We start from the raw sequence: 26,431 nt of genomic DNA, 5'->3' as shown, positions 1-26,431 counted from the left end.
TTTTTATGTAAATTTCGTTAGCTAATAATAACAAATAATATTTAAGTATAAGCACAAAAGATCCAAAGTCGCGTAAGCATTCGATGAACGTAAGCATTCGTGGTGAATCTGCTCGGTGGCGTTGCTCTAAGCGCGGCTGTAACGAGTGGATTCCTGTCAGGAACGTGGTTTGAGGGAGGCACGTGGTGGCGACCATCATCCACGCACTTGATGTGCTGCCTACTTCTTCCTTAGCTTTTATCATTCTTTTTCTGTGCCTTCCCTCCTCTCTTCCTGTTTCTCCCATCTTTTCTGTCGCTTCTTATTGTTTTTCTTTCCTTTACAGGTGGCTTTACATTGAGTGACAAGTAACTGATTTCCTGTAAGCCAAGAAACCATTTACAGCGCTGGGTGGTAACCATGTAACCAAACCATACGTGCTCCCTACGTTACAGCAAGTGGGTAGTGCCCCTTCCCGTAAAACAAATAAATGGCCACCCCATACGGGATTATGGAGTCTGGCAATAGATAGATAGATAGACGCTTCCTTCATTCACCACAAGGTCCACAATAGCTGTATTTATGTAGCCTGCGCGTGGAGCAAGGAAATGAATGTTCTACTTAAATATTTTTTGTTATTGTTATTATCTAACAATTATTATTATAATTTACCTGACCAAACTTTTTAAAACATCATTTCTTCCCAAAAATAAGTTCAAATTTGGAATCAGCTTGAAAAAACAGTAAGTGGGAGGACGGCCTGGGGATTGCCCAGCATACACGCCCTGTCTCCTGGCTGGCTTTGTGGTGTGTGTGTGTGTGTGTGTGTGTGTGTGAATAACCTACCGTTTCGCTACGCTTCTCAACATATTAATAAATCGAATGATTAAGACAGCTTTGGGGTCTTTTGTGTTCGGTGCACATTCTCCCATTTTTATGTAAATTTCGCCACTAATGCAGTTTCTTAAGTCAGCTCACACCCTACTGACCGAGCTAATGTATGGCCCGGCCTGCACTATAGGTGCAGGAAGTCATTAAACGAACGAACGGTAGGTTACTCAGTCCACGAGCAGACACTGGAGGCGAGTGACCACTTGGTACAATGTCCCTGAGTGACACTGTGCATGAATAAGCGCCAGGGTGCCTTCGGATTTGCCCACGTCTGGCTTAGTGCTGTTATGCAGCGTATTCTGAGTCCCGACTTCTCGGGTGCAACCTTGGGTTCTTTGTTCTCGACCGGGTCAGTCACAGGCGAGGAAGGAAAGTCCAACCACAACTGGTCAAAAGGCGCACTTATATATTAACAACAGAGAATTACACACACAATCTGTGATTAAAACTATGGGACATACAACAACCAGATAATCTCTGAAGGCTAGCTCTTACAATAAATATTTCCACCTAGTTCAGCGAGTTTGACCTTTATACAGTATTCTACCTTTCTTTACATAGAATAATTCCCACACAGTGTCATATGTATGTCATATGACAAAGGCAGTCAAGTATATCTCAATATACCGTACCCAGTCGCGCGACATAGACGGCAGTGTATACTCAAGTCCTTATATATACATTCGCTTAACATAAACGGCCTCCTATGCTAGTTCTATGCACCCGCTTGACACAGACGATATCCTAGCTATCCTTAAGCTACATGCGCGTTACCGAGGAGGAGAGAATAGCACTTACGATCTATCCGCGCTTGAGGGGCTGAAGGGGGGAGGGGGGCAGTGATAGAGTTTCTTACGAGACAGGTAACTGGGGGTATATCACTTCTGATCGCTTCAGCAAGGACAACACAAGGGGGGGAGGGGGGCGACACTGATGCTGTCTGTCCGTATGTAACGGTGGGGGGGAAGTAGTCACACATGGGGGCAACCCATGGCCTGGCGCCACGCACTCCACACGCAAGGTTATTGGCAGGGGAGTTCACAGTTCCACACGGGGAGGTATCACTGGGGGAGCACAGGAAGAGGGTGCACTGAGGGCGAGGGGGGGGGAAGGGGTTAGTTCACTGGGGTAGGGGCTCACGGACACTAAGGAAAAACAACTTCAGAGTTTCTTACTCACGGCACTGGCGAGGAGGAGGGCTCGGGTCACGGGCGGCAGGAGGCCCTACGCCGGGAACCGCAGGTGGCTGCCGGGCGTTGGGGGTGGGCCCTCCAGAGTGTAGTTCAGGGGTGGATCACCTGTGGGGTCGCCACGAGTTCCGCAGGAGTTGGTGGGTGGCCCCCTTTCTGTAGAGGCCCTGGGTGATGCGGGGTTCTCTGAGCTAGGGCCGAAGAGGGCCAGGAGGCGCGCTGCACGGCGCTGGCCCTTAGTCGTTGTCAGGGTCCTGGGGACAGATCTGGGGAGGCCCGGGCCGAGGGTCGGCTGTGGCGAGGGCAGTGCCCTGGCTGGGCCACAGTCTCGTCTGGCAGGAGCGGCCGCCAGGGGAGAACTGCGGCCGCCTGCGCCGGGGGAGACTTGGCGGCTACAGCAGGCGTCGGGGGTGGCTCGCTGACTCCGGGGGCTGCGGCCTCGTCTGCAGGAGGAGGCCATCAGGGATGGACTGCGGCCTCTCGCTCCGGCGAAGTCTGACAGCGCCTGAGGAGGACGGGGCTGCAGGGACAGGACACCTGGCCTTGGGGACGTCTCGCCCATTCTGGTCTCTGGCGGGGCACCTGTAGGGGAGCAGATCCCACCCTCTCGGGGAGAGAGGTGGGGAGAGGGGCGCCTCACTCTGCCACAGGAGGGGTGGGTGGAGCAAGAGGCACTGCCCTTTGTAGGAGCTCTGGGACTCACAGAGGGAGAGTAGCCAAGGGCCTACTCTCCTACTTGGCGGGCCTGACAAGCCCTGCCGAAACTCCGGTCCAGAGTGTGCATGGGAGGTCCGGGGGACACTCCCTCTGCCAGGCAGCCCCGTTGGGCACTACTCCTACTGGGGACAGGGGTGGAGGGGGAGTCTGAGGGGACTTCTCCAGGGGCCACAGACCCTGGCGATGGGAAGAAGGCTCCCGGTGTGCACTCACGGCAACAACCACAGCTCTAATGGAGTCTGCTCTTCCACCGTAGGGACTGGGACACTTGTCCCGGGGACGTCGGGAAGGGGAGGCCCGGTGGGCATTCCTGGCCTAAGCCGCAGGTCCAGTGAAGTCTGTCCTCCGTCCGTCGAGGTTGGGGCAGCCTTGGGGGACGACTGGTGGTCAGTCCCAAGTGATATCTCAGGTGGCGTCTACCCCGGGGCCCGCCTCCCTCCTGGGGAGTACCGGCAAAGGTCGTCTGGTAGACGTGCCGACGTGCCGGCTTCGGAAGGTGGTTGGCAGAGGGTGGAGAACCGGTGGTCACTCCACCCACGGTATACCTGATGGGTTCTACTGTGCCGCTGCTCCCTTGGGGTGTAACAAACCTCGAGGCTCCTCCTTAGTCCTTTTTCTTGGTGGAGGCCCATCCGGTGGACTCGGCGTCCAAGGGTTTGCTTGGGAACTTGCCACTGCAAGTGGGCCCACCCCGATTCTGGCGAGTGTTCCCTCCGCTGAAATGTAGTGCACTTTTACTGTACTGTACATTGCCGGATGGTCTGGCTGCGGGGAAGAGGGACGTCAGATCACGGGGGAGATGTATCTCGTTCCTGCCTGGACAGCGCCTCGGGGAAAACAACCTCTCCGTCATCTCGTGGGGTGGATGTCATTCCCTTGTACTCTCCTCCTGGGATGGTGGTGTCGGGTTCACCCTGCCACGCTCGTATTTCAAGTGCCTTAAGGCTTAACTCACTAGATCACCGGGCGTTCATTTGTTGGATTCATGGTTAACCTCCAGGGCATGAAATGGTTTCTTGGAATACAGGAAACCATTTAGTTTGTCACTCGACGTAGTCACTTTAAGCAATACATCGAGTGAATGGTTGGGCTCTACTCATTAAACGGCATAAAAAAAAAAAAAGCGTGTTGTAATGGAACAGGTATGGATAACAACCGCATAAACATCGTTAAAAACTCAATCTCCACCAGGGATGACCCGAGGAGTTTGTGATTTTTTTTTGGGGGGGGGTTAACCTTAGTTGTGACCAACTCGCCGCATAATGATCAACTCTCCCCTTATTTGACCAACTCGAACATACTTGACCAAGAAATTAGGCGTAACACTTCTACTATTTTAAGAACAAAAAAAATACCTACAAGTTAAAGTTTAATGCTCAAACTAACAACAAAACATTCAGGACTCATAAGGATAATGTAATGGCAAAAACAGGTTAAATAAATGGTTAACTGCAATAGCCTCTATTAACACGAAATTAGCAAGAGTAAATTTATCTAAGTTAGCCCTGATAAAATGAAAATACCAGATAATACTCAGTGAATGCAAGATAAATTATTACAGATACAAACTATTATTAACAATTGGCTGACATAAAACCCTACATCAAACACAAAAACCCCACTAGGCCTAAGAATTAACACCTTACGCTACACAGTACAAGGAAAAAATGCAATAACACTTATACTCAAATTACACAGTTGCTAGACGGTTGGAGACTTCCTGAGCACTCACAATAATAACAACTGTACAGGGGAGGACAGAGATGTGAACAAAATGAGGAGTAGATCTAAGTGGCAATCAGTGCAGAGACTGAGCTCATTGTATAGGGGCCGGCAGAGCTTGATACAACTTGTAAGAAGGACGCGCAAATGAAGCCATGGGGACAAAGAGTTGACAATCCTGCTCTGTACAACAGAAAGAACGACTTACTCTACTATAAGGGAGGAGGGGGGGAGTGAGGTAGAACACGCTCGTGATCAAACATGCAGCATACTGTACGTTAGAATTACACAAAGGATGATAAAATCATAGGCTATGTAACAATATATATATATATATATATATATATATATATATATATATATATATATATATATATATATATATATATATATATATATATATACACACACACACACACACACACACACACACGCACTATAAATGCACCCTGATGATTTTACTGTGAATATTCATGCACTTCACAATATACCCTACTCCATTTGTTGGAAAGCAGCCTCTCTCTCTCTCTCTCTCTCTCTCTCTCTCTCTCTCTCTCTCTCTCTCTTTGATCAACTGTGTGAATTTTTGACCAATTCTGAGCCAAGTAGTGGGGGTGACTCCCCTCCCCTCCGGTCGGGCCATCTCTGATTGTACTTTTACTCTACTTAAAGCCACCTGTATACTTGGAGCCTGAAATATTGTTGACCAGAAAATAGACACCATATAAATTATTTAGTAGTGAACTAATTCACCCAGTCATGACATTTGGAGTTATTTATGACCAGACCAGTAGCAGGAGTGCATACAAATTTGCCCCGACCCCCCACTCCCTGCCCCTTACCACCGTTCCATGGGTTAAGGGGGTCCAGGTCAAGGCACCTTGATTTTTATGGTACATACATGTACTTGATTTTGGCTTAGACTATTCTCCTGACAGGAGGGATGCTAGGGTATTTTTTATTTTGTCCTCTAAATATATATATATATAGATAGATAGATAGATAGATAGATAGATATATAGATATAGATATATATATATATATATAGATAGATAGATAGATAGATAGATATATAGATATAGATGTAGATAGATAGATAGATAGATATAGATATAGATATAGAAAACGTAAAACTTGTGTAAAAAAAATATTTTGTCCTCTCGGAGACCTCTCCTTTTGTGTTAAAAAAAAAAAAGTCACTGCTCTCCATTTTTGACCAGTAATTTTTTGACCATATCAGAAACAAATATTGAGGGGGTGACCCACCCCCGGTCGGGCCATCCCTGATCTCCACTTGTTTGCTTGCCGTCAGTGTGAACACATTCTTGGACCATTTTAATCAACAGCAGGACAAGTAATGTACCAAAATATTTTCCAAACTAGAGTTAACCCTTCCCCCCCCCCTCCTTTTAGCTGCAATTTTTGTCCGTACGCAGTAAGTAATTCTAGTATGGAGAAAAGGATTCACACTGTTTGCATTGGTCTCCAATGCTCTGCTCGTACACTGCAGTCGGTTTATTTTTACCTGACAGATCCCAAACCCCTTTGCAGCTTAGGTGACTGTTATGTGTTGTCAAATTGGAAGACGAATTTGACTCCTAGTACCGGTAACTAAAGAGTCTCATTCCTACTCAACTAAAGCTCAGTGAATTTTACGCAACCAATATACGACTGGCCTAGTTACCTCAGATGAAGACAAACAGGCTGTGCTAAACTATTTTCCTGCCATACAGTCCAAAAACAAACTTCTGATACGCATAAGGGAATGGGGGAAGAGAGTATGACAAGAGAAGGGTGTATGGGAAGGGGTTTGTCCAGGCTGAAGGTGGAGATTTCAACTGTGAGAGACCTTGAGAATGTAGTGGGACAGAAGAAAGATAAATTCACCAAGAGAAAAGATGGAGGGACAAAATGGAGCCGTTGGCCTATAGGAGGGAAAGTACAGCATCATGGGAGGAAGGATTGTCACAGAGTCGAGATAAAAATACTGGGGTCCGTTTATGGACCAAAATGCCATTTTAGCCCTTTTTTTCTTTGGATCTGCATGTATTTACGTACGGTATCTCTAAAGCAAGATTTTTTATCACTGTGGATTTGGACATATTTTAGCAATATTCTAGAGATCTGAGTATCATTCATAGTGATTTGATGAGTTCTTTGCAACTTTCGACATTCTAGCCACTTGATTTAGCAACTAGAACCCTCGCAAGATGCAGCAGCAGCAGGTAATAAAAAAATTCTTTCACGAAAACCTCTTGTCTGAATCTTGATAGGACAGAACGAAGGATTAATAAGCATATATAAATAAATACACGTTTATTTACAAACTCACGACATACAGACCTCTTAACAAGTCCTGTGTGAATAATATTAATGTCAGTACCTTTACACCAAAGCTCTGTAACTGTGATGCAAATGTTTACCTACAAATTGAGAGGTGATTTGCTAAATTATAAGATTTTGGTTGTCGTAGACAGCAGGTGGGGGTGAGATGACTTCGGCCTCGGCGGTGGGTAGGAGATGAGGTTGAAGAATTAGCCCGGAGGAGACGGTTGTGGAAGGGGAACGGTGGTAAGTGGAGTTAGGGAGCGATGACACAGTGCCTCGTGTCACCCTCCCTCTCCTCCTCTCCCTACCCTCACCCTCTCCCTCCACTGTTGTCGTTGGGAGAAATTCGTCAGTCATCCAACCCTCCACCCGAGCCGAACCGAACTGCATCTGTGGTTGTGATGCGGGAAATGTTGACAGTTCGAATGTTTTACAGTGTTAGGATAAATGAACCCAACTCCAATACACTAAAAAGAATGAATGGAATAGAACACGACGTCAGGTACTGAACAGACAGATTAGAAAGTAGATTAATAATTTTTCCCATAAATACCTGCAGATACCTGGCCACCTGCGCCCTTGTGATGGTGGTTGTGGGATTGGGGTTGGAGGCAAGAAAGACAGAGGCGGCCTTGGAGGGGAACCAGAAGAACCCGTACGGCAGCCACGGACCCTTCCCTCCTTCATCACATACTCCCACACCGTCACCCTCCACCTGTATGCAGACACACAGCTATGCACAGGTAAATAAATACAAACAAAACTTTAATACGCGGCTTAAAACGTGAGAAGACTGAAAGTACTGTTCATAGAGCTCGATATTTTCGGATGCAACTCTAATCCAGACAAAATTAATTCTTAATTTTTTAAAAATAACCATCATCATGATTATCATCATCACAGAGCATTATTCTTTGATCCCCTTCGAGATATGGATCAAAAGTAAAGGAAGTCCCATTTCCATCTTCCCCTATCTTTGTTTCAGCAGTAACAGGGAAAAAAAAAAAGTACAGATTCATAGATAGTTGTCAAATGTCACACACTTACGAGTATTTACCATACGAAATGATGTAAAAAAGTTACAAGTGAAGTAACTGTAAATGGAATAATTGTTAGTGAGTTATGTTATCTTGAAGACCGCGTCGTAGTGAAGGTGTTAAAGACGTTGTAGCCTCACCTGTACAATGAGGTAAGGTACGTTGACCTTTGCCTTAAGGACCCCCGAGGTGTAGAGGGCCCTGTGGTGGACCAGAGCAGGACCCCACGTTGGTCTGGGCACTATTAGGCTTTTCAGGTCCTACAGGAGAAGGGGAGGAGAGGGTAGATGGGTGGGGTGAAGGGTTGGGTAGAATTAAAGATGGACTGAGAGAAAGATAAGAGGAAAGTCAGTAGGGTTACGTGAGAATGGGTAGGAATGATGTAAGGTGGACTGAGGAAATGGTTAGAATTATAGATGGGCTTAGGGAATGAGTAGAAATATAGGCGAACTGAGGGAATGGGTTGAAATAAAAGCAGGTTGAGGGAATAGATTGAAGGCGAACTGGGGGAATGAGTAGAATTAAAGGTGGGTTGAGGGAATGAGTAGAATTATAGGCAGATTGAGGGGATGAGTAGAATTGTAGGTGGGTTGAGGGAATGGGTAGAATTACAGGTGGACTGAGGGAATGGGTAGGATAGGTGTACAGATAGACAAGGGATGGGAGAGAGGGAAGTCAGTAGGTCAGAGTGAGAGAGAGTAAGCTTTGAGACGAGTTGAGGGAAAGGGAAGAGAGTTGGCGAGAAAACAGGTGAGAGTTAGGTAAGATGAAACTATAAAGCTTCACTCTAAAATAATGATGATGATGATGACCATAAGGTCAAAATTAAGCTAGATAAAACAGTACAGATTGTCTCCTCGAAATACCATAATAGAAAGATGGCAGTGAAAGGTGAGTTAATAAAAAAAAAAAAAAATTAAAGAAAAAAAGTAAAGAAAATTATCACCTTCAAATTTTGATTAGGTGATGGTAGTGACACCTTGTAGATAAAAAAAAAATATAGGCAAGATTAAGTAAAATTAAATAGATAAAATTCAAAAGGTTTCGAATAAGCGAGATGGCAGTAGTGGTTATTACGAGTAGATAAAAACTAGAGAAGATTAACCAAAATGAAATTGATATAACTCACCCTAAGTTTTTTTTTAATAAGGAAGATGGTAGTGGTTAGTAGTAAAAAGGAAAAACGAAATGAATTGGAGATAACTACCACCTTACCACCTTAAAAATTCGAATAAGCAAGATGGCGGTGGTAGTTAGTAGATAAATAAAAGAGATAAAAAGCGCACTTTAAGATTTCTGATAATCAAGATGGCGGTGGTAACAAGTAATAATGCCCCTGGGATGAGCGCCAATACCACCGCCGCCACCCTGTAGGCCTCCTCCTGTTCTGGCGTCAGGTGCACTTCATTCCACGTCACAGGTCCCGCCACGCCCACCACGCACGCCCAGACGCCCACACCCTGAAACAGCGCCCCAGGATAATTTGTCATGCCCACTCGCTGACAGACCGCCGTTAGATAATATGCTACGGCTAAATCCTAACAGAGATGCCTGTGATGATATGTCACGCCTACACTCACATATAGAACAGAATCGGGAATATACTCATTCCCTACTCTTTCGTCATCAGTGTCATTATTATTATTATTATTATTATTATTATTATTATTATTATATAAGGCGTTCACCAAACAATGCTTAACCATTGCTGAATAAAACTGTCCAGAGTTAATTAAAAAAAAAAAAAGTACTTGATGCTTGTGAAGGAGATTAATGGAGCTAGTTCTAAATTCTTCTCCAGAAAAGATATCTGACGTTGAATAAGACTGTCAAGGGGTAGATATATTAAATAATATCATCGTTCACAGTGGATTGAGGGTTGTGCATTCTCTTGGATCCCTAGCTATGTAGGGTAACTCTTCCTCTGGCATACATTCTGCATAGTAGGCTTACACATTGTGATTTTTTTATTTATATGTTCTTAGTTTTGACAGCTTGCATACGTTATAGATGAGAATGTATGCCTTTTCACTTCTTAAGGACAATCCGAGGCTACTGAATTGTCTGACAATAAAATAAAGTAAAATATAATAAAACGTGTAATCAATTTTTTTTTTTATGCGAGGAAGAAGGAACCAAAGGCCATGAGCCCGCAGTAACAGTTCCCTCCAAGAGAAAAACAAAATACAATAGAGAGCCAAATTCAAGATCCGATCATTTTGAGATGCCTGGACACACTGCGTTTGAAAGACTGGAGATCATAGGCAACAGGAAATACAGACAGAGGGAGACAGTTCCAGAGTTGACCTGTTGCATAAATGAAAGACTGGGAGTGAAGGGGTTAAGGTACCCTGTGAATTAATAACGATAAGGAAAGTGTTCTGGGGAGCCTAGTAGTCTCCCCCTCCCCTTCCGATGTAGCTGCCAACCCACCAGAAATACCGCGATGAGTAATGTGTGTGTGTGTGTGTGTGTTTGAGAGAGAGAGAGAGAGAGAGAGAGAGAGAGAGAGAGAGAGAGAGAGAGAGAGAGAGAGAGAGAGAGGGTTGTTTTATTTGTCTTTAATGAGCAGATTCTCTTTCTCACCCACCAGGAACATCGGAAACAGGACGAACTTCCACGTGATGAAGAATATTTGTGTATCCCTCCTGACCATGGCTTTGAAGTGTTGACGAATGTTGGACACACCGTACACGTAGACCAGGCCACCCACCTCCACCCCGCCCAGCACCAGCCCGCCCACCCACGGCACGTACGCGTCAGCTGCACGGACCAGATATATGCCGTGCTGGAGGTGAAGAAGGAGAAGGGTTATTTATGCCTTTTGATTGCGCGAGACCAACCCACCCACATGTTGCTGTTGGAGGAGGAGGAGGAGGAGAAGAAGAAGAAGGCCGTCAATACCAAGGATAGTCCTTGGTAAATACGACGTGCGGGATAACAAGGAGTACTAGATATATGGCCGTCAACTGCTTTTGGATCAGCAAGGCAGGCAGGTAACTGATTTACGTCCCTTATGATATTATTGATCTAAAAACATCCTCAGTGGCCTCTTGGGAACTCAGATTTTACCGTAGTGATGGAGGGGAGGGAGATACTAGAGGGGATCCAAGACTTAATGACACGACGGGGGAGATTCAAACCTGACCATTGCCCAGGCTAACCTATTACCTGAAGTAACGTATCCTGAACATTCCCCAACTAATTTAACCAATCTCGACCGTCCTCCTTCCCGTTGTGATGAAGGTAAAGGGTAGGTGACGAGCTTAAGCGCCTGGTTGCATTACAAAATCGAGACTTCCAGCCACTTGTTGGGTATTCAAGCTTTACCGTGGTGATAAAAGGCAAGGTGGCGACGAAGGCGATGCATGATGTGGCGGCGTGACAGAGGAAGAGCCGCGCACCACTACGCCACCGGCCAGGCAGCAGGTCCGCCACGCCTATGCCCACGGTGGAGGCCAGCTGGTGGACGTGATTGAAGAGGGCCTTGCTGAGCGACAGGTAGAGCACCGCCGCGCCCAGCTGAGGCACACCCAGGCGCGTCACGGCGAAGGAGCTGGCCTCGAAGAAGAACCCAGGGGCTGGTGGGGGAGGAGGGAAGGGTTAGGTAGGTAGCTAAGAGGAAGGCAGGTGAGAGGACTGTAGGCAGGCAGGCAGGCAGTAATAGGAGAGTAGGAGGGTGGAGCATGTTGGAGCAAGTTAAGTAGATAGGCAGCAAGAGGGTGGGGGAGCAGAGGTAACAGCTAGGGAGGGGGAGAGGCACTGAGGATAGGTTAGACAAACAGGGAGAAAGGTGAACAAGTGGAGGTGGTGGCCTACTGGTTAGTGAGTCATCTGCCGCCTGAAATAATGAGAGTTTGAACACAGACTGAGGCAGAGAACAGACTATAGAATTAATTTTATTACAGCAGACTTCACTAGTCATCTATAAAACCCACCGGCATTTCATAAATGCACTCCCGCTGATATCAGTGCACCAGTTATGCATGAGACAGCCCTAACGTGGATTCAGTACGGACAGTGGGTTTATAGTGCCGAAGTAGTGACATGCGAAGATGTGTTGCACGGACTGGACTGCAGAGCCTTACAGAACGTGTTGTTCAGCCAATGCCCAGAGCAGGACACACACACACACACACACACACACACACACACACACACACACACACACACACACACACACACACACACACACACACACACACACACACACAGTGGTAACGTTCTCGCTTGCCAACCGGTGGACGGGAGTTCGCGCCTCGCTCAGGTTGCGAAAAGTTTCACTGACGAAGTGGGTGGTTACTGTCCCCCTTGAGCAAGGGGACGGGTGTGTGCGTGTGTGAAGGTCACAGCCTTGCCCTTAGATCGGACTATATGAGCTCTCAGCTCCCTTCCGGGAGGGTAAAATGCTGACGATCACGACCATCAAGTGATCCTGACCGACCCGGTGAATTACACACACACACACACACACACACACACACACACAAGGGCTCCTCAACTTTTTGAGTCCGGTGAGGTTTTGTTGTGCTGACTTACTGTCGTCAAGGTGCTGTGTGAGGAATGGGAAGGTGGCGAGACACAGCAGCAACGCCACCAACATGTTGGTGGCCACGGCTGTATATGCGTCCAGGCGCAGCTGAAACAGACACAATATGTAACCAGCATTTTAAAATCCCGTAACATACATTTTATCCATCATAGCCAGCTCCATCACTCCCATTACGCATCTGTTTCATTCTTGTTACCTGCGCGTTGTTTCATTCAGCTTAGGAGGGCTCCCTAGTATAGAGATGGAAGTTTATAAAGGCTGTATCTAGTCATTTCGAAAAATCTCTTCTAAACTGAGTTAAAGCGTCAGGAGATAGCAATAAGTATTAAGTGCCCGGTTACTTTCTGGAGTCAATACATTCTCAAAATCGTGTCACCAGTATAGTTGTAGTCAGTTGTTCCTGTATAGCAGGGGCCCTCAGTCTTCTCATTTCGTATAGCATATCCAGTGTTTTGTTGACAGGATAACGATACTCATGAACTAGATGAAGGTTTTCGTTCTTTGGCAGCTTATATCCCTTAACACAGAGTCAGAATAAAACAGTGACTCTACATCCTTTCCACAGCTGTTCTGCGTGACTAGCTCCATATTCTAGTGTTAACATCTTGCTATATATCCGCTTTCGGGATGGAGAGATGACTATTTTACGCCTAGTTAAAGTGGACAGAGAATAATAACTAACATCAGCATAACAACAGCACATAAATTCTTCACATATTTTCCTAATATACTTAACTTCTTTTTCCTTTATTTTTCTGTCCATTTAAGTAGGGCCGTGGCTATATAAAAATAATAATTTAGTACTCGATGTAGGATGTGTGGATAATTGTATAATAATAATAATAATAATAATAATAATAATTGTATAGTGACAACTGTATAAAGCAGATTTCGATTCATGAATGTCAGTAACACCAGGGTACTCGACAAGTGTGTGTGTGTGTGTGTGTGTGTGTGAAGACTATGTTCGAGGCTGCATTCCTTGTGGTTACATTCTTTACGTGTGAGCAGTAACTGTATTTCTGTGTGTGTGTGTGTGTGTGTGTGTGTGTGTGTGTGTGTGTGTGTGTGTGTGTGTGTGTCTTTGTGTGTGTGTGTGTGTGTGTGTGTGTGTGTGTGTGTGTGTGTGTGTGTGTGTGTGTGTGTGTGTGTGTGTGTGTGTGTGTGTGTGTGTGTGTGTGTGTGTGTGTGTGTGTGTGTGTGTGTGGTTGCATTAATTTCGTCATTTCCCCTAATCTAAACACTAATCACATCATATATCGAGATATATATACACTCGTATATTCTTATGACTTTAATGGCAATAGCACAGCAGTTTATCAGTCTGTAAGTTTTCCAGTGTAGCCTTATTATTATTTATTTATGCTTTGTTATCGCCACGGAATTGATTATGTGTAGTCAGTTAGTATTTTGATACTGATGTATAGTTTATTTATAGCGAATTTAGAGTTTATCAGTTTATTATCATTGCAATATAATCTTTGTGTGGTAGTAGTGGTAGCTATAACATCACTGCATTATAGTTCAGTTATAGTTTACGTATAGTTTATCAGTTTATTATCAGTTCAATTATCCTCACCCTTTCCCTGAAGTGTTTATAGCTGGTCCTGTTGATGAGAAGGCCCAGGGTTGGTCCAATCGTCCACACCGCCTGCAAAGGAACCAAGGGAAAATTTACTGATAATACGTTTTTGCATATCTATTTATATAGCCCTGCCTATCGCCCTACATGTCTGTCAAACCTGTCTAACTTTCTGTCTGATGCTGGAGAGGACGCCTTCCCGTGATGGCATCGAAATAACCGGGTGACTTTGCTGCCTGGTTAAGTAAACAGACCTCGGTTTTCTCCTGCCCCTGAAAGGAGGATGGTGGACTCCATGAAAAGGGAAGCTTGAGTCTGCATTCACCGGACTCATTTTCAGGTGAGCCTGAGGCCACAGCAACAACAGTAACACCACCACCACCACCACCACCACCAACAACAACAACAACAACAACAACAACTACTACTACTACTACTACTACTACTACAGCAACACTTTTTATCTACCCATTCAGCCAACTCTCTGTATAGCTATTTTTCATCCATTTATCGCAATCACGAAGACTGGGTTGATCTAAACAGCCCTCCCATGTGCCTATATGTGTGTCAACTTGTATGGGGGTAACAACCAAGTCATCCTGTATGGGGGTAACAACCAGGTTATCTTGTATGGGAGTAACAACCAAGTCGTCTTATATGGGGCAACGACCAATCCCATATGACCCCATCGAGGCGTAGTTAGCAGAGGCAAGACTAGTTCTCAGGACTTACAGGAAGAATACCACACTACACATTTGATAGCATTACATGATCAAAACCTCCAGACACCTCTAATAATATTACCTGTTGAACACCGGGAATTGAACTTGATTTTTACCTTCGCCAATGAAGTTCGAGAGGATTACCGTATGTGTTCACCTGTTTGTCTGTTCCAGACGGTATCTCCGAAAGTTCTCAACGAATTTCAATGAAATTTTGTGGAAGGGTGAGTCATGGGCCAAGAAAGAACTGATTAAATTTGGGGGCGGATCCTGATCGTGTGTATCCCGCACAGTATAAAATGAATTTCAATTAAATTTTGTGGCTGGGTAGGCCATGGACCAAGAAAAAATTGGTTAAATTTGTTTGCGGATCAGGATCCGGCATTGGCGGAGATATGCGCTCTCTGAGTGCTTTCTAGTGTGATTATGAAGTAGTTAATTTACTGAGGAGCCCACCGTGTTGCCTACTAGCCTCTGAAATAACTCCAGTTTAAAAGAGACGCCCAGTCAGGAATAACGCATTTGTTCTAGCCTGACGAGGATCCGTTTCAGCTCCGTTGATGGTTAAGTGGAATCATATTAGAGGGGCTGTTTGTCTAGTGACCAAGGAAACTCATTCCGATCACATAACTAAGGCTAATCAAACTTTATGCGATCGTGACTTAGGAATGAAGTTATAATAGTCCAGTTCCGTCAGGTGAAAAATAAAATACCCACCTGTCCAAAAGCGTCCAGCCAGATATCGGGATGGGCGAGGTCAGCTGAGTACAGGATGAATATGTGACCCAACCGGGAGCCGCTCTCACTCTGCTGTAGACCACACACCACCAGCGCCACCAGCATGGACACGGTGACCAGCGACCACACATGACTTATTGTGCCAATCTGAGGAACGTTAAGAGGAAAAAAAAAATCAACATCAGCAGCATCGTTATCATCATCGTTGTCGTGTTCATCATCATCATCGTCATCGTAGTTATCGTTAAGTTTTTAACCTATTCACGTATGTTGGAGTAAAAATTGTCATCACTCCATCTTGAATGCTGAGCTGAAGCGGTAGATTCATACTAGAATATGGTGCAAACAGGAAACAGTGTAATGGAAAGAATATAGGGCCGTAGTATTATCTTATTTTTACCATTGTGATATGGGAAATAAGCTGCAAAATAATAAAAACCTGCCAAATTTAATTAAGTAAACTATATCGAGATTCGTCCAGACTCCGAAATGGCGGCCGTAAAAAAAAAAAAAAAAATACTCTCACCTGCCATGGCCTGTCACGAAAAGACACAAGAGCCAAGAGCGTCCACAAAAAGATGAGGGTAAGAATCAAGTATAGTATCACGCCATCCTCCTCACCCACTGCACCAACCACGCTGTTCCTGCATGGACATAATTATTTAGTGGTTAAGTGGGTAGTTAGTGGGTTGTCAGGGTCGTTGAGTTAGGTAAGACGGTAACAGTAACAGCTTAGCCTTGACTCCCTTATTATTTCATTATTGTCCATTACAAATTAAAAGTAAAAGACTCACACCCTTCCACACCTGCCCTTACTACCTCACTCTGCTGTCATCTCCTGTAATAAAAGTCTATATCAGTTTAGAATTATACAGGTGATGGAATTAGAATGAGGGAGTATGGGTAGAGGTTGAATGATGTGTCATGGCAGAGTAATTATAATTTGGAATGGACCATGGTTATTAAAAACTGACTCTATTTACAGTCATACTTTTATACTTTCCTTTCATATTTTTCATTCCTGCCCAGCCACATTAACGTTAGGATTGGTTATGTAATGAAACTGTTGTTCTCAATTGTACATTAAGCCTCAACGTACAGGAAGTAGAACTGTGCTGGGGTGTACATATCAGGCACGCCACAGCCTGAGTTGTTGTGGGGACAGGAGGCCCAGGGCAGGTCCGTCTGTAGGCTGTCCACGAAATAGCGCAGTGACCATGCCAGTACCATGCAAGAGTACACACCCAGAACCATGCACACGAACAGCATGCCCACACCAACACCTGCAGTATGTATGTGCTTTTGGTTAACATATGCAGTACCACACCCATACCTGTAATACATAGCCAACTTAGTACACACACACACACACACACACACACACACACACACACACACACACACACACACACACACACACACACACACACACACACACCATGTGTGTAGTGCAGATATTATCAGTTGCATTATGTGTGTGTGTTGCAGCTGTAAGCTACCACTCCAACCATTTTAAGTATGTGTATACTGTATTTCATTAGGAGTATTGTGTGTGTACGATTATTTCCTTTTTTAAGTATTGCGTTTCCTTTTTCACAAGTGAGCTAGATGAAAGAAGCGTGCCGTGCCCCACCTGTAAGTACTGGTAGACACCGAAAAACCGTAGTGGGCCCTAAGGATGAGAACTGCGCCATGATCTGCTCCAGCACGGACAACGGGAGGGCCCCCACCACCAACACTATCAGGTACGCCAACAGGAACCCAGCTGTGAAGTACAACCAGAAGTAATGTACACTTGCAGTTAGGACTTTATTTACAGTGTCTCCAAATTGTGTCCAAACATAACGAGATCTTGCAAAAGTAATCATCATTATCATTATCATCATCAAAGCCCTGTTTCCCAGTAATAAATGGGGTAAGTTCAATGTACAAGTAGGAATAGAAAGGCACACAAGTATATCTTTACATCCGTTTGCAGAGCTCCACTTGTATGCCAGTGCCGGTATCCTGAACATTGCCGGTGATGCCAGTGCCAGGTGGAGGTGCTGGAGGAGGTTAGTCGGACCGTAGGTCAGCAGCGGCTCCTCTTCTGCTTCCCCTGACCCCCTGCCGCCCCCCACGCCGTCATCCTGCCCCTTATTTCCCCCACTCCCGCCCACGTCGGGACTGTGATGGGCCTGTAAGAGTGTATAGGTACAGTCCGTGTCAGCACTGTTACGTGAAGCGATTAGAGTAAGTGGTTATCTGTAGACTGCCATGCCGTTATTAATCCCTCCAATACAGTGAAGTTTTTATTTTTTATAATTTTGCTATTTTCTATGTATATATTGTGCTGTATAAATAATGCGCCATAGAGTTAAGATCATCCTTACTATAAGTGAAAATTTCATATATAACTGAAACACATGAGCCGTTAGGTAGTCCATCGTGAAACATCTGTGGGACAAGAGGACTGTAAACTAATGCTGTCTTGTGAGTCCTATTTTGTGTGTTAAAGAGATGCTCTTGGCTCACTGCACGTCCCGGGGTTAAGGTATCATTATCGTAGGGGATAGGGAAATAATATCATTCCCTAAATAATCTCAGCGTCATTAGTACTCCAATTGTAGGGACTAAATGATGGTAAAAATTCCTCCCCCTCCTCCCCCACTCACCATCTCCTGTTTGATCTTCATGTCGACGTGTGTGGTGTCTGGTGAGGGAGCCACGCCCCCCACTGTCCTGGCCCCCTCCAGACTGTCCCTCCTACCCACCACCGCCCTCCCTTCACCGTCGCCCTCACCCTCATCCACCTCTATCAGCAGCGATCCTCCGGGCATATGTACCATCTCTGTTTTAGGGGAGAGAGGGAATTAATGGAGTTACACAGATACATAGGCCACAAAGACATTACAGTCCCAGCGAGACCTATCATTTTGCAAACGAGTATTATCAGTTAGCCTTACCTCCGCGTAGCCGAGTGTTGCTGGTCCGTTAATGTCAGGGTTTGAATCATGGTGCAGGCAGAAGGCACTACTCGATTCAGGTGTTCATCCGAAAAATGAATTCCCAGGGCAACACTAAGGGAAGGTAACTGTGGTAACCTGCATGATGAAGCGTGTTGTATTCTAGGGTGACGGATGAGTAACCCGCCACAGACCCGGAGACCAGAGTTACGGAGATAAGTACAGTGGCTAAGCGTCTTATAGCTGCCCTGTCCTTACCCTGCACAGTTCACAGAAGTAAAAGAAAGGGATTGAACAGCAACACACACGCACACACACACACACACACACACACACACACTAGCTCACCATTCCCTCCTACTCATCTCTTCTCATGGCCTTCATTCGTCCGCTCCCCGGTACTCACCAACCCCATCACACTTTTCAACTCACAATCCTTACACACTCTTGCCATGCCTTTGTTTGGCAGGGTAATCTCTCAGATGAAAAAAATCGTCTGACGTTAACCACAATAAATTATGCAAGTGATCATTTGCCCATACAAAGGTGTAACGCTTATCTCTGCCAATGCAAACAGACTTGCTCACCACCTCATCGCTTCTTCCCACTCGTCTTAACAATCCCACTTACTCCTGCTATCCCATTCACCACTTCATCCCTCCCTCCCACTCACCTCGACTATTCCGCCTACTCCCACTCACCTTTCACTCAGTCCCCCCCCGCCCCCCCAACTTACTTACCGACCCTGGATCCCTTTCTGGTCCTTGTTGTGAGTGTGGACGACGCCCTTGACAGCCTCGCCCTGATGGTGGCCTGGCTCTCCCTCTCCGCACTACTCGTTGACCCATCATTCGCGCTCATCTCACCCTTGCAGTACAGGACATCAGCTTAGATAATTCCAACTGAAAACGATTTGTTCAAGTTAGCCAGATTATACTGAAAATAAATATGAAGAAAGGTCAGGTTAACTTCAATCGATCTGAAAATGGTTTGGAAGTTAAATCCCATTCAGTCAGAAGCAGATTTCCTTATGTAAATTATGAATAGCTAGAGTTACGTTAAAGGAAGTTTCTCTCCTATCCTTACAACAGTTCATTCAGTTTAAGCAGGAGGAGATATGTCTTTTTGCTGTTTATTACACGTAGCTGTGTGAGAGACAAAACAATACTGTGGCTGTACATCATTTCCATGGCACTTCTAGCATCTTATGCAAATGTTGATCTCCTGTTACAATTCAAAGCTGAAGCCGCGTAGATTACAATTATTTTACACCTAGTTGAAGTGAAGTGAACAAAGTCAATCCCAAAATTATATTCGTTTTGCAAATAACAACGGGAACACGGGACTGGATACCACCCCACCTCGCCCTGCTCTCTCATCACCGTGTACTGTTGTAAGGATGTTCAGAAAGAGTGAAGGCGGCCGAAATTTCCATCTCTGATTCATGCCTTAAGAGATATCACAGGGTCGTGGCCTCACGGCTAGTTTCTCCCCTTCTTCAATTGGTTTATCCGCTCCTGATGACATGAGTAGGTTTGCACCACAGGTTGTCAGGGCTTGCTGAGTACGAATGTGGAACGCGGATTCTAGTGCAAATGATTACCTACAACGGTTAGTTGATTTGTCGCAGGAGTTTTATTTTTCTGTGTCATTGGTGTGTGCTTACGTATAATACTTTAATAGCTGGATAGCCAAAATACTCGAGCCGAAACTCATACTATAAAGCAGTTAAGACTTGTGTATTAGTAAACAGTACCACCATTCAGACATGAAGTTTTAACATGCATAGATTAAGGGGACAAACTCACTGCACTCAAAATACTACATTGATTCTTCGCAGGAGATACCGTAGTAATACTGCAAAATGAGAAGTACAGAATTATTGCTCACTTAAATCCCATAGTTGTGTAAGCACCAAAGAAAAAATACCCCAGATACGCTTGTCAGATAACACGAAGAGCATGTGTAATCTTGCCGCTTTTTTTTTTTTCTCCCTGAGTATCTTGACGGAAGATCCAAGCAATATTTTTGATTCGATTTGCTGTAGGCCATGATCCAAGCTGTTATTTGATTTCATTCTTTAATTTGATGAGAAAATGCAAGTGCTGTGGTTAATTTGCCAAGCCTGTAGGGCCTGCATAACTTCACTCAGCTATTTGTAATTCCACTCTACTATTTCCGGAACATTAATAGTCCATTCCACCCCTAAAAACAAGCTGCATTTCGAGATGATAAAGTTTGAAATTAAGTACCATTATGGAAGTCATCTTGCGTTGCGAATATACAGGGTGGTCCATTAATAGCGCTCCAACAGATCGTCTCTAATGTGTTGCGGGGACGGCCTGGTATGCCGGCGTGGGCGTGGGTGTGACAGTGGAAGTAAGGAATAAATAAATGATGCCGGATAAACACTAATAATGCTAACTGAATCGTCTCTGCAATACACTAGACTCGCCTATTGGAGTGGAAAAGGGACGTTATAAATGGACCATCCTGAACATAAAATAAACCTTACATTGTGCAAGGGGGAATGACACTCTTCTGATGTTTTAAATGGAGAAATTTAAAAAGCTAAAAGTCTGCTAGTATGAAGGCAAGTAATTAATGTAACCCTGTGGATGTATACTGTACATGAGGAAGGACGGCTTGGAGTGGTGGGAGGGATATATATATATATATATATATATATATATATATATATATATATATATATATATATATATATATATATATATATATATATATATATTTGTAGGGGCCACTTTGGATTAAATCAGACACAAAGGGTTTAATGACAGACTGACTGAGTTGTGAAGATAAATAGGTTAATATGTGTAATTTGATACTATCATTATCATTATTTCACTCTTATTTGAGAGTGGATGGATACTCGTACAGTAATGTAAGCAAACTGAGAGAGAGAGAGAGAGAGAGAGAGAGAGAGAGAGAGAGAGAGAACTATTTTTAGGATGCCATGCGAAAAATGAGCTATATTCCCATTTCTTATCAATCATTTAAGTCTTCGAAATTCCCGTCTCCACCTTAGCAAGGCCAATCAAACCTCCTTGCATCACCTAAGTCTCCGTCATATATCCTGTGGAACGGAGGCATTATGCTGACTGCAAGTTAAAATTGAGATGCTGCCTTTGTCATGTTCATCTCCTTCCATACTCCAGGTGTTACTCATATATTTTTTATATCGACATGCTTTGCATAAGTAAAGGTGGTAACAGCAAGAATAAAATGGGAAAGTGTTAAAGTACCGAGAATTGTTAACAATTCCGAAACAGATATAGCAGAGACTCGGGAGAATTCCTCGCTTATCGGGGTCAAGAATGTGATAACCCTGTGCTCATCTGAACTTGATAGTGGCGCCATCTTCCTCTCCTAGGGGGGGTGCTCACGTGCCCTAGTGCTTTATCAGAGAGAGAGAGAGGGAGAGAGAGAGAGAGAGAGAGAGCACAGTATTGTGCATGATTATTACTCTGAGTCTGATAAATTTATATTTTTCGTGCATTTTATAGTTAAAAATCCAGTCGCTAGTTCTTTATTCGGTAATGCATATGCACGTAATTTTTCTCCTTTTTTTATCATTCCAAAGGACAAATATTGAACAGATGCTGATTGAAAGCGAATAGTGATGTACTGAGTAGTTTGGAGAGACAGAGCGTATGGAAGGTGGTATGGTCGATTTACATACTGTACACGTTCTGCTTATTTTTAGCCTTTCACTTTATTCTACGTTGCCACCTCTTTCTCGGTCCTCTCCTCCTTCTCTCAACAACTTCCTTCCATATATTTTATCCTTTTATTTTGTCTTTCCCATCACGTCTTTTGTTTTCCCATTCTCATGCACTAACCTCACAGCTCTTCACCACCCCTTCCTTTACTCAAGCCGCCCTCCCTCATACACCCCTGCATTTCATTCCTCCACCTCATCATCATGCTTAGCCAAATTCGTTGATAAATAATGCAACAAGTGTTACTGGCCAAATACTGCTTTATATACAGTAGATATGAAGGCTATCGTATAAGAAAATAATCCTTGTCTATGTAAGCGCTGTCACGGAAGGATAATCTTACTCACATGTTACTTAGAAAGATACGAATTTTTGGCTTAATTTCATCAGACCGATGATCCTTGAGCTCGGTAAACCTCTCTCTCTGGGTTAAGAATTGGGGAGAGAACTGTCATTGAAGTGATATTAATGGGTTCTAAACCCTTCATTGTCAGGCTCCTTCTCAGTTTGAACGTAATCGCCTGCCAATAGTTAAAAAAAAAAAAAAAAACTACTGTGGTGAAAGGGCGAATACTACTCTGCCCTTCTTAATCTAACTTGCCCTAGAACTGCCTTTTCTCCATCTTAAATACTCAGCCAGTAAATTAGCACTAAATTATGATGCTAGTCAGGAACAAGTGCTATGGAATCTCTGTCTCTCTCTACCACTTAGCTTCGTGAAACAACAAAAGGAAAAAGAAATCTGGGCCAAGTTAAGGTGAAAGAACTATAGTCGACACTCAAATATCCTGCAACCAGCCAACCAACCTTACCTGGATTTGTTTACCACTCGACCCGGTTGGTGTATAGGTCCATTAAAGAGTTCTACCTGGCAGAGTCTGTGTAAGTTAGAGAAATTTTACACAGCAAGAGCAGAAACCCTGTGTGCATCTGGTCTTATCAGTTATTTCTCTCTGCCATGTCGCTGATGTGTCAGAGGAGTTTGGTTTTCTTTGATGCGGTTCAAGTGTTGTTTTTGGTTTCTCCTCTGTGTGAAGGTGGCATTATACACTTTATCAGTCTTTATATTGTCACAGCTCCCATTATTATAATTCACCAGGCTTATGAACTTAGTAATGGTCCTTATATTTTTGCAACTTTTATATATAGTTAAGATTATTTTCTAGGCAATATACGCACAGTTTTGTCCCTTACATAAATGCCAATGTCCTTTATCAAGGATGCAGATTCGGAAAAAAATGTAAGAAAAGTGAGGATGAGACGTGATCGCCAAAACACCAATGATATATACGCAGCTTCCTTCCCTGTCTGTCATCGATCACACCTCGCTGTTTGGCAGGGGAATTTGAAGAATAAATCCTTCCTTTAACCATTCACTGTCACTCCTTCTGCTTCGTAATGACGGTAGCTGTGGTGTGTCTTCTTTCGCATGCCGGGAATAGAATAACATAAACAGAACATAAGTACTTAGGAACATAGAAATATAAACCTCTCACTGTCACGAAGTGGGTCGCCGGAACTGTGACTCAACGAACATAGATTAGATGTGAAAAATGTACAGTGAGCGAGTAATCAGAGAACACTTTTTAGCAAGGAGTGGGATGTGAAGTTATGGGGATGAGTGTGTCGCTTTACTGGCGTGCTTCTTCATCAACCTGTCTTCCCGATTCCTCCCAACAGAGTTATCAGGTTCTTGAGTTGTCTGGTGGTCCCCCGTGGCTCTGATAACACAGGTGCTGATGGCTACGCTCACCCGCTCTCAATATGACATGATAAGAAAGACACACTTTTGGAGAAGCCCAAACGTTACTCAATCATTTCTTGAGAGGCTGGTGTACAGTTGAATGCATTACGGTACTTGTGTCAGAGGTGGCTGTTGCAATACGTGATACATGTGTATGCGGACACTCACCAGTGTAATGACAAGGAACTGCGAGGCGTGTGGAGAAAGATAGGGAAAGGGAAGAGAAGAAGGTCAGTGACCCACCGTACCTCCCACTTCCCCAACACTCTCAAGGATCGAGAGTCACATATTTCCTGTATATGAGAACGTTCATTACGCCGTTAAATGTGTGGGACATTAATTTGCAGAATAAATCGTCCGACTGATGTCAGAATATCATCCTGTGTGTCCAATGGCCTGTCAGGTGTTGCTAACTAATATGAGTGAAAGATCAGTTTGAACTATATTGTTTATTACAAACACATGTCCAATCGCCAGCGAGAGGACACAACGTGATACAAAACATTATATACATAAAAAAAATAAAATAAACACAACCTGCACAGAGCTACTGATCAGTGAGCTTCAGTGCGCGTGGCTGACAGGTAAACACAACAACGCACCCGGGGACAACAGTGGGCTCTTCTCGTGGGTTTAGGCGGCTTTCCAGCACTTCCTCCTTGGTCAGTTATTTTCCATTTTACACATTTTCTTCTCTTGTTTGCTATCTGTTTGTCTCTGATATCGACAAGGACCGCGTAAATGACACGAAAGAATATTAACGAGCCTCATACACAAAACAAACTGGTTAGGCAGAGTCGGTAAAAAACTTCCCAGACTGAGAATACGATACTAGGTTCCTGTCTACTGTAATCATCCGTGGTCCTGTGCCTTCCTGTAATTCTTATATTGTACTGGCTTCATCATAACCAGGCTAGAGACTTAGCTACACTCTCATGGGGCGATGGGGAGGGTGTGATGGGAATGTGGAAGGAAATAGTTAAATGTAATTGAGATCGAGGTGAGGCAGGGAGGGGGGGAGGGAGAAGGACTGTGATATGGGAGGGAGGGAGGAAGAAAGACTGTGATATGGGAGAGAGGGAGGGAGAAGGGGAGGGAGAAAGACTGAGATATGGTAGGGATGGAGGAGGAAAGACTGTGATATGGGAGGGAGGGAGGGAGGGTAGGGAGAAAGACCGTGATATGGGAGGGAGGGAGGAGGTGAGGGAGAAAGACCGTGATATGGGAGGGAGGGAGGGAGGGTGAAACTTTGATATGGGAGGGAGGGAGAGAGGGTGGGAGGGACTGTGATATGCGAGGGAGGGACTGTGGGAGAGACTTTGATATGGGAGGGAGTGAGGGTGGGTAGGAGTTTGATATGGGAGGGAGGGAGGGTAGGAGGGACTTTCATATGGGAGGGAGGGAGGAAGTGACTTTGATATTGGAGAGAGGGCGGGAGTGTGGGAGGGACTGTGATAGGCGAGGGAGGGAGGGAGGGAGGGTGGGAGAGACTGTGATATGCGAGGGAGGGACTTTGATAAGAGAGAGGAACTATGATATGGACGGAGGGAGACGGTGATATGGGAGAGAGGAACTATGATATGGGAGGGAGGAAGGGAGAGACTGTAATATGGGAGGGAGAGACTGTGATATGGGAGGGAGAGACTGTGATATGGGAGGGAGGGACTGTATTATGGGAGGGAGGAAGGGAGGGACTGTGGTATGGGAGAGAGGGACTGATATGAAAGGGAGGGAGGGACTGTGATATAGGAGGGAGGGACTTTGATATGGGAGTGAGGGAGGGACTGTGATATAGGAGGGAGGGTCTTTGATATGGGAGTGAGGGAGGGACTGTGATATAGGAGGGAGGGACTTTGATATGGGAGTGAGGGAGGGACTGTGATATAGGAGGGAGGGACTTTGATATGGGAGTGAGGGAGGGACTGTGATATAGGAGGGAGGGACTTTGATATGGGAGTGAGGGAGGGACTGTGATATAGGAGGGAGGGTCTTTGATATGGGAGGGAGGGTCTGTGATGTGGGAGGGAGGGACTGTGATATCAAAGGGAGGTAGGGACTGTGATATGGGAGGAAGGAACTGTGATACGGGAGAGAGGGACTGTAATACGGGAGAGAGGAACTGTGATACGGGAAAGAGGGACTGTAATATGGGCGAGAGGGACTGTAATATGGGAGGGAGGGACTGTGATATGGGAGGGAAGGCCTATGATATGGGAGGGAGGGACAGTAATATGGGAGGGAGGGACAGTGATATGGGAGGGAGGGATTGTTAAATGGGAGAGAGGGACTGTGTTATGGGAGAGAGGGATTGTGATATGGGAGGGAGGAACTGATCTGGTGGGAGGGGGGGGAATGTAATGTGGGAGGAGGGAAAGAGGGAGGGAGTGTGATGTGGGAGGGAAGGAGGGAGGGACTGTGATGTGGGAGGGAGGGAGGGACTGTGATATGGGAAGGAGGGACGGAGAGAGGGATTTTGACAACGGAGGGAGGAAGGGATAAACACGAACGAGGGGGGCGCTAGGGAGACAATAAAATTGATATTAT

General features: G+C 44.9%; 1 protein-coding gene across 1 annotated transcript; it reads right to left on the bottom strand.

Moving 5' to 3' along the window:
* Nucleotides 1-3,381: 3,381 nt before the first annotated feature.
* LOC145417567 (sodium- and chloride-dependent neutral and basic amino acid transporter B(0+)-like) lies at nucleotides 3,382-19,264 on the bottom strand. The gene is made up of 15 exons (XM_080286274.1): nucleotides 19,144-19,264; nucleotides 18,113-18,288; nucleotides 17,425-17,635; nucleotides 17,092-17,223; nucleotides 16,558-16,741; nucleotides 15,985-16,102; nucleotides 15,438-15,605; nucleotides 13,996-14,067; nucleotides 12,404-12,503; nucleotides 11,195-11,445; nucleotides 10,455-10,652; nucleotides 9,151-9,324; nucleotides 8,005-8,124; nucleotides 7,391-7,542; nucleotides 3,382-3,493 (listed from the first exon to the last, which is right to left on the bottom strand). The coding sequence occupies exons 1-15, from the start codon at nucleotides 19,262-19,264 to the stop codon at nucleotides 3,382-3,384; spliced, it is 2,289 nt and encodes a 762-aa protein (XP_080142400.1).
* Between the last annotated feature and the right edge of the window lie 7,167 nt (nucleotides 19,265-26,431).

The sequence above is a fragment of the Coenobita brevimanus genome, chromosome 110 (genome assembly GCF_032717465.1).
Source record: "Coenobita brevimanus isolate Jiangsu-jjx chromosome 110, ASM3271746v2, whole genome shotgun sequence".
NCBI classification, from domain to species: domain Eukaryota; kingdom Metazoa; phylum Arthropoda; class Malacostraca; order Decapoda; family Coenobitidae; genus Coenobita; species Coenobita brevimanus.
This window is presented reverse-complemented; position numbering and strand designations above follow the sequence as displayed.

Coding starts and splice junctions, on each gene's coding strand:
- LOC145417567 (XM_080286274.1), bottom strand. CDS start 19,264: ATGAGCGCGAATGATGGGTCAACGAGTAGTGCGGAGAGGGAGAGCCAG. Junction 17,224..17,424: donor GTGGAGCTCTGCAAACGGAT/GTAAAGATATAC, acceptor TGTACTTCACAG/CTGGGTTCCTGTTGGCGTAC. Junction 7,543..8,004: donor TACCTTACCTCATTGTACAG/GTGAGGCTACAA, acceptor GTCTGCATACAG/GTGGAGGGTGACGGTGTGGG.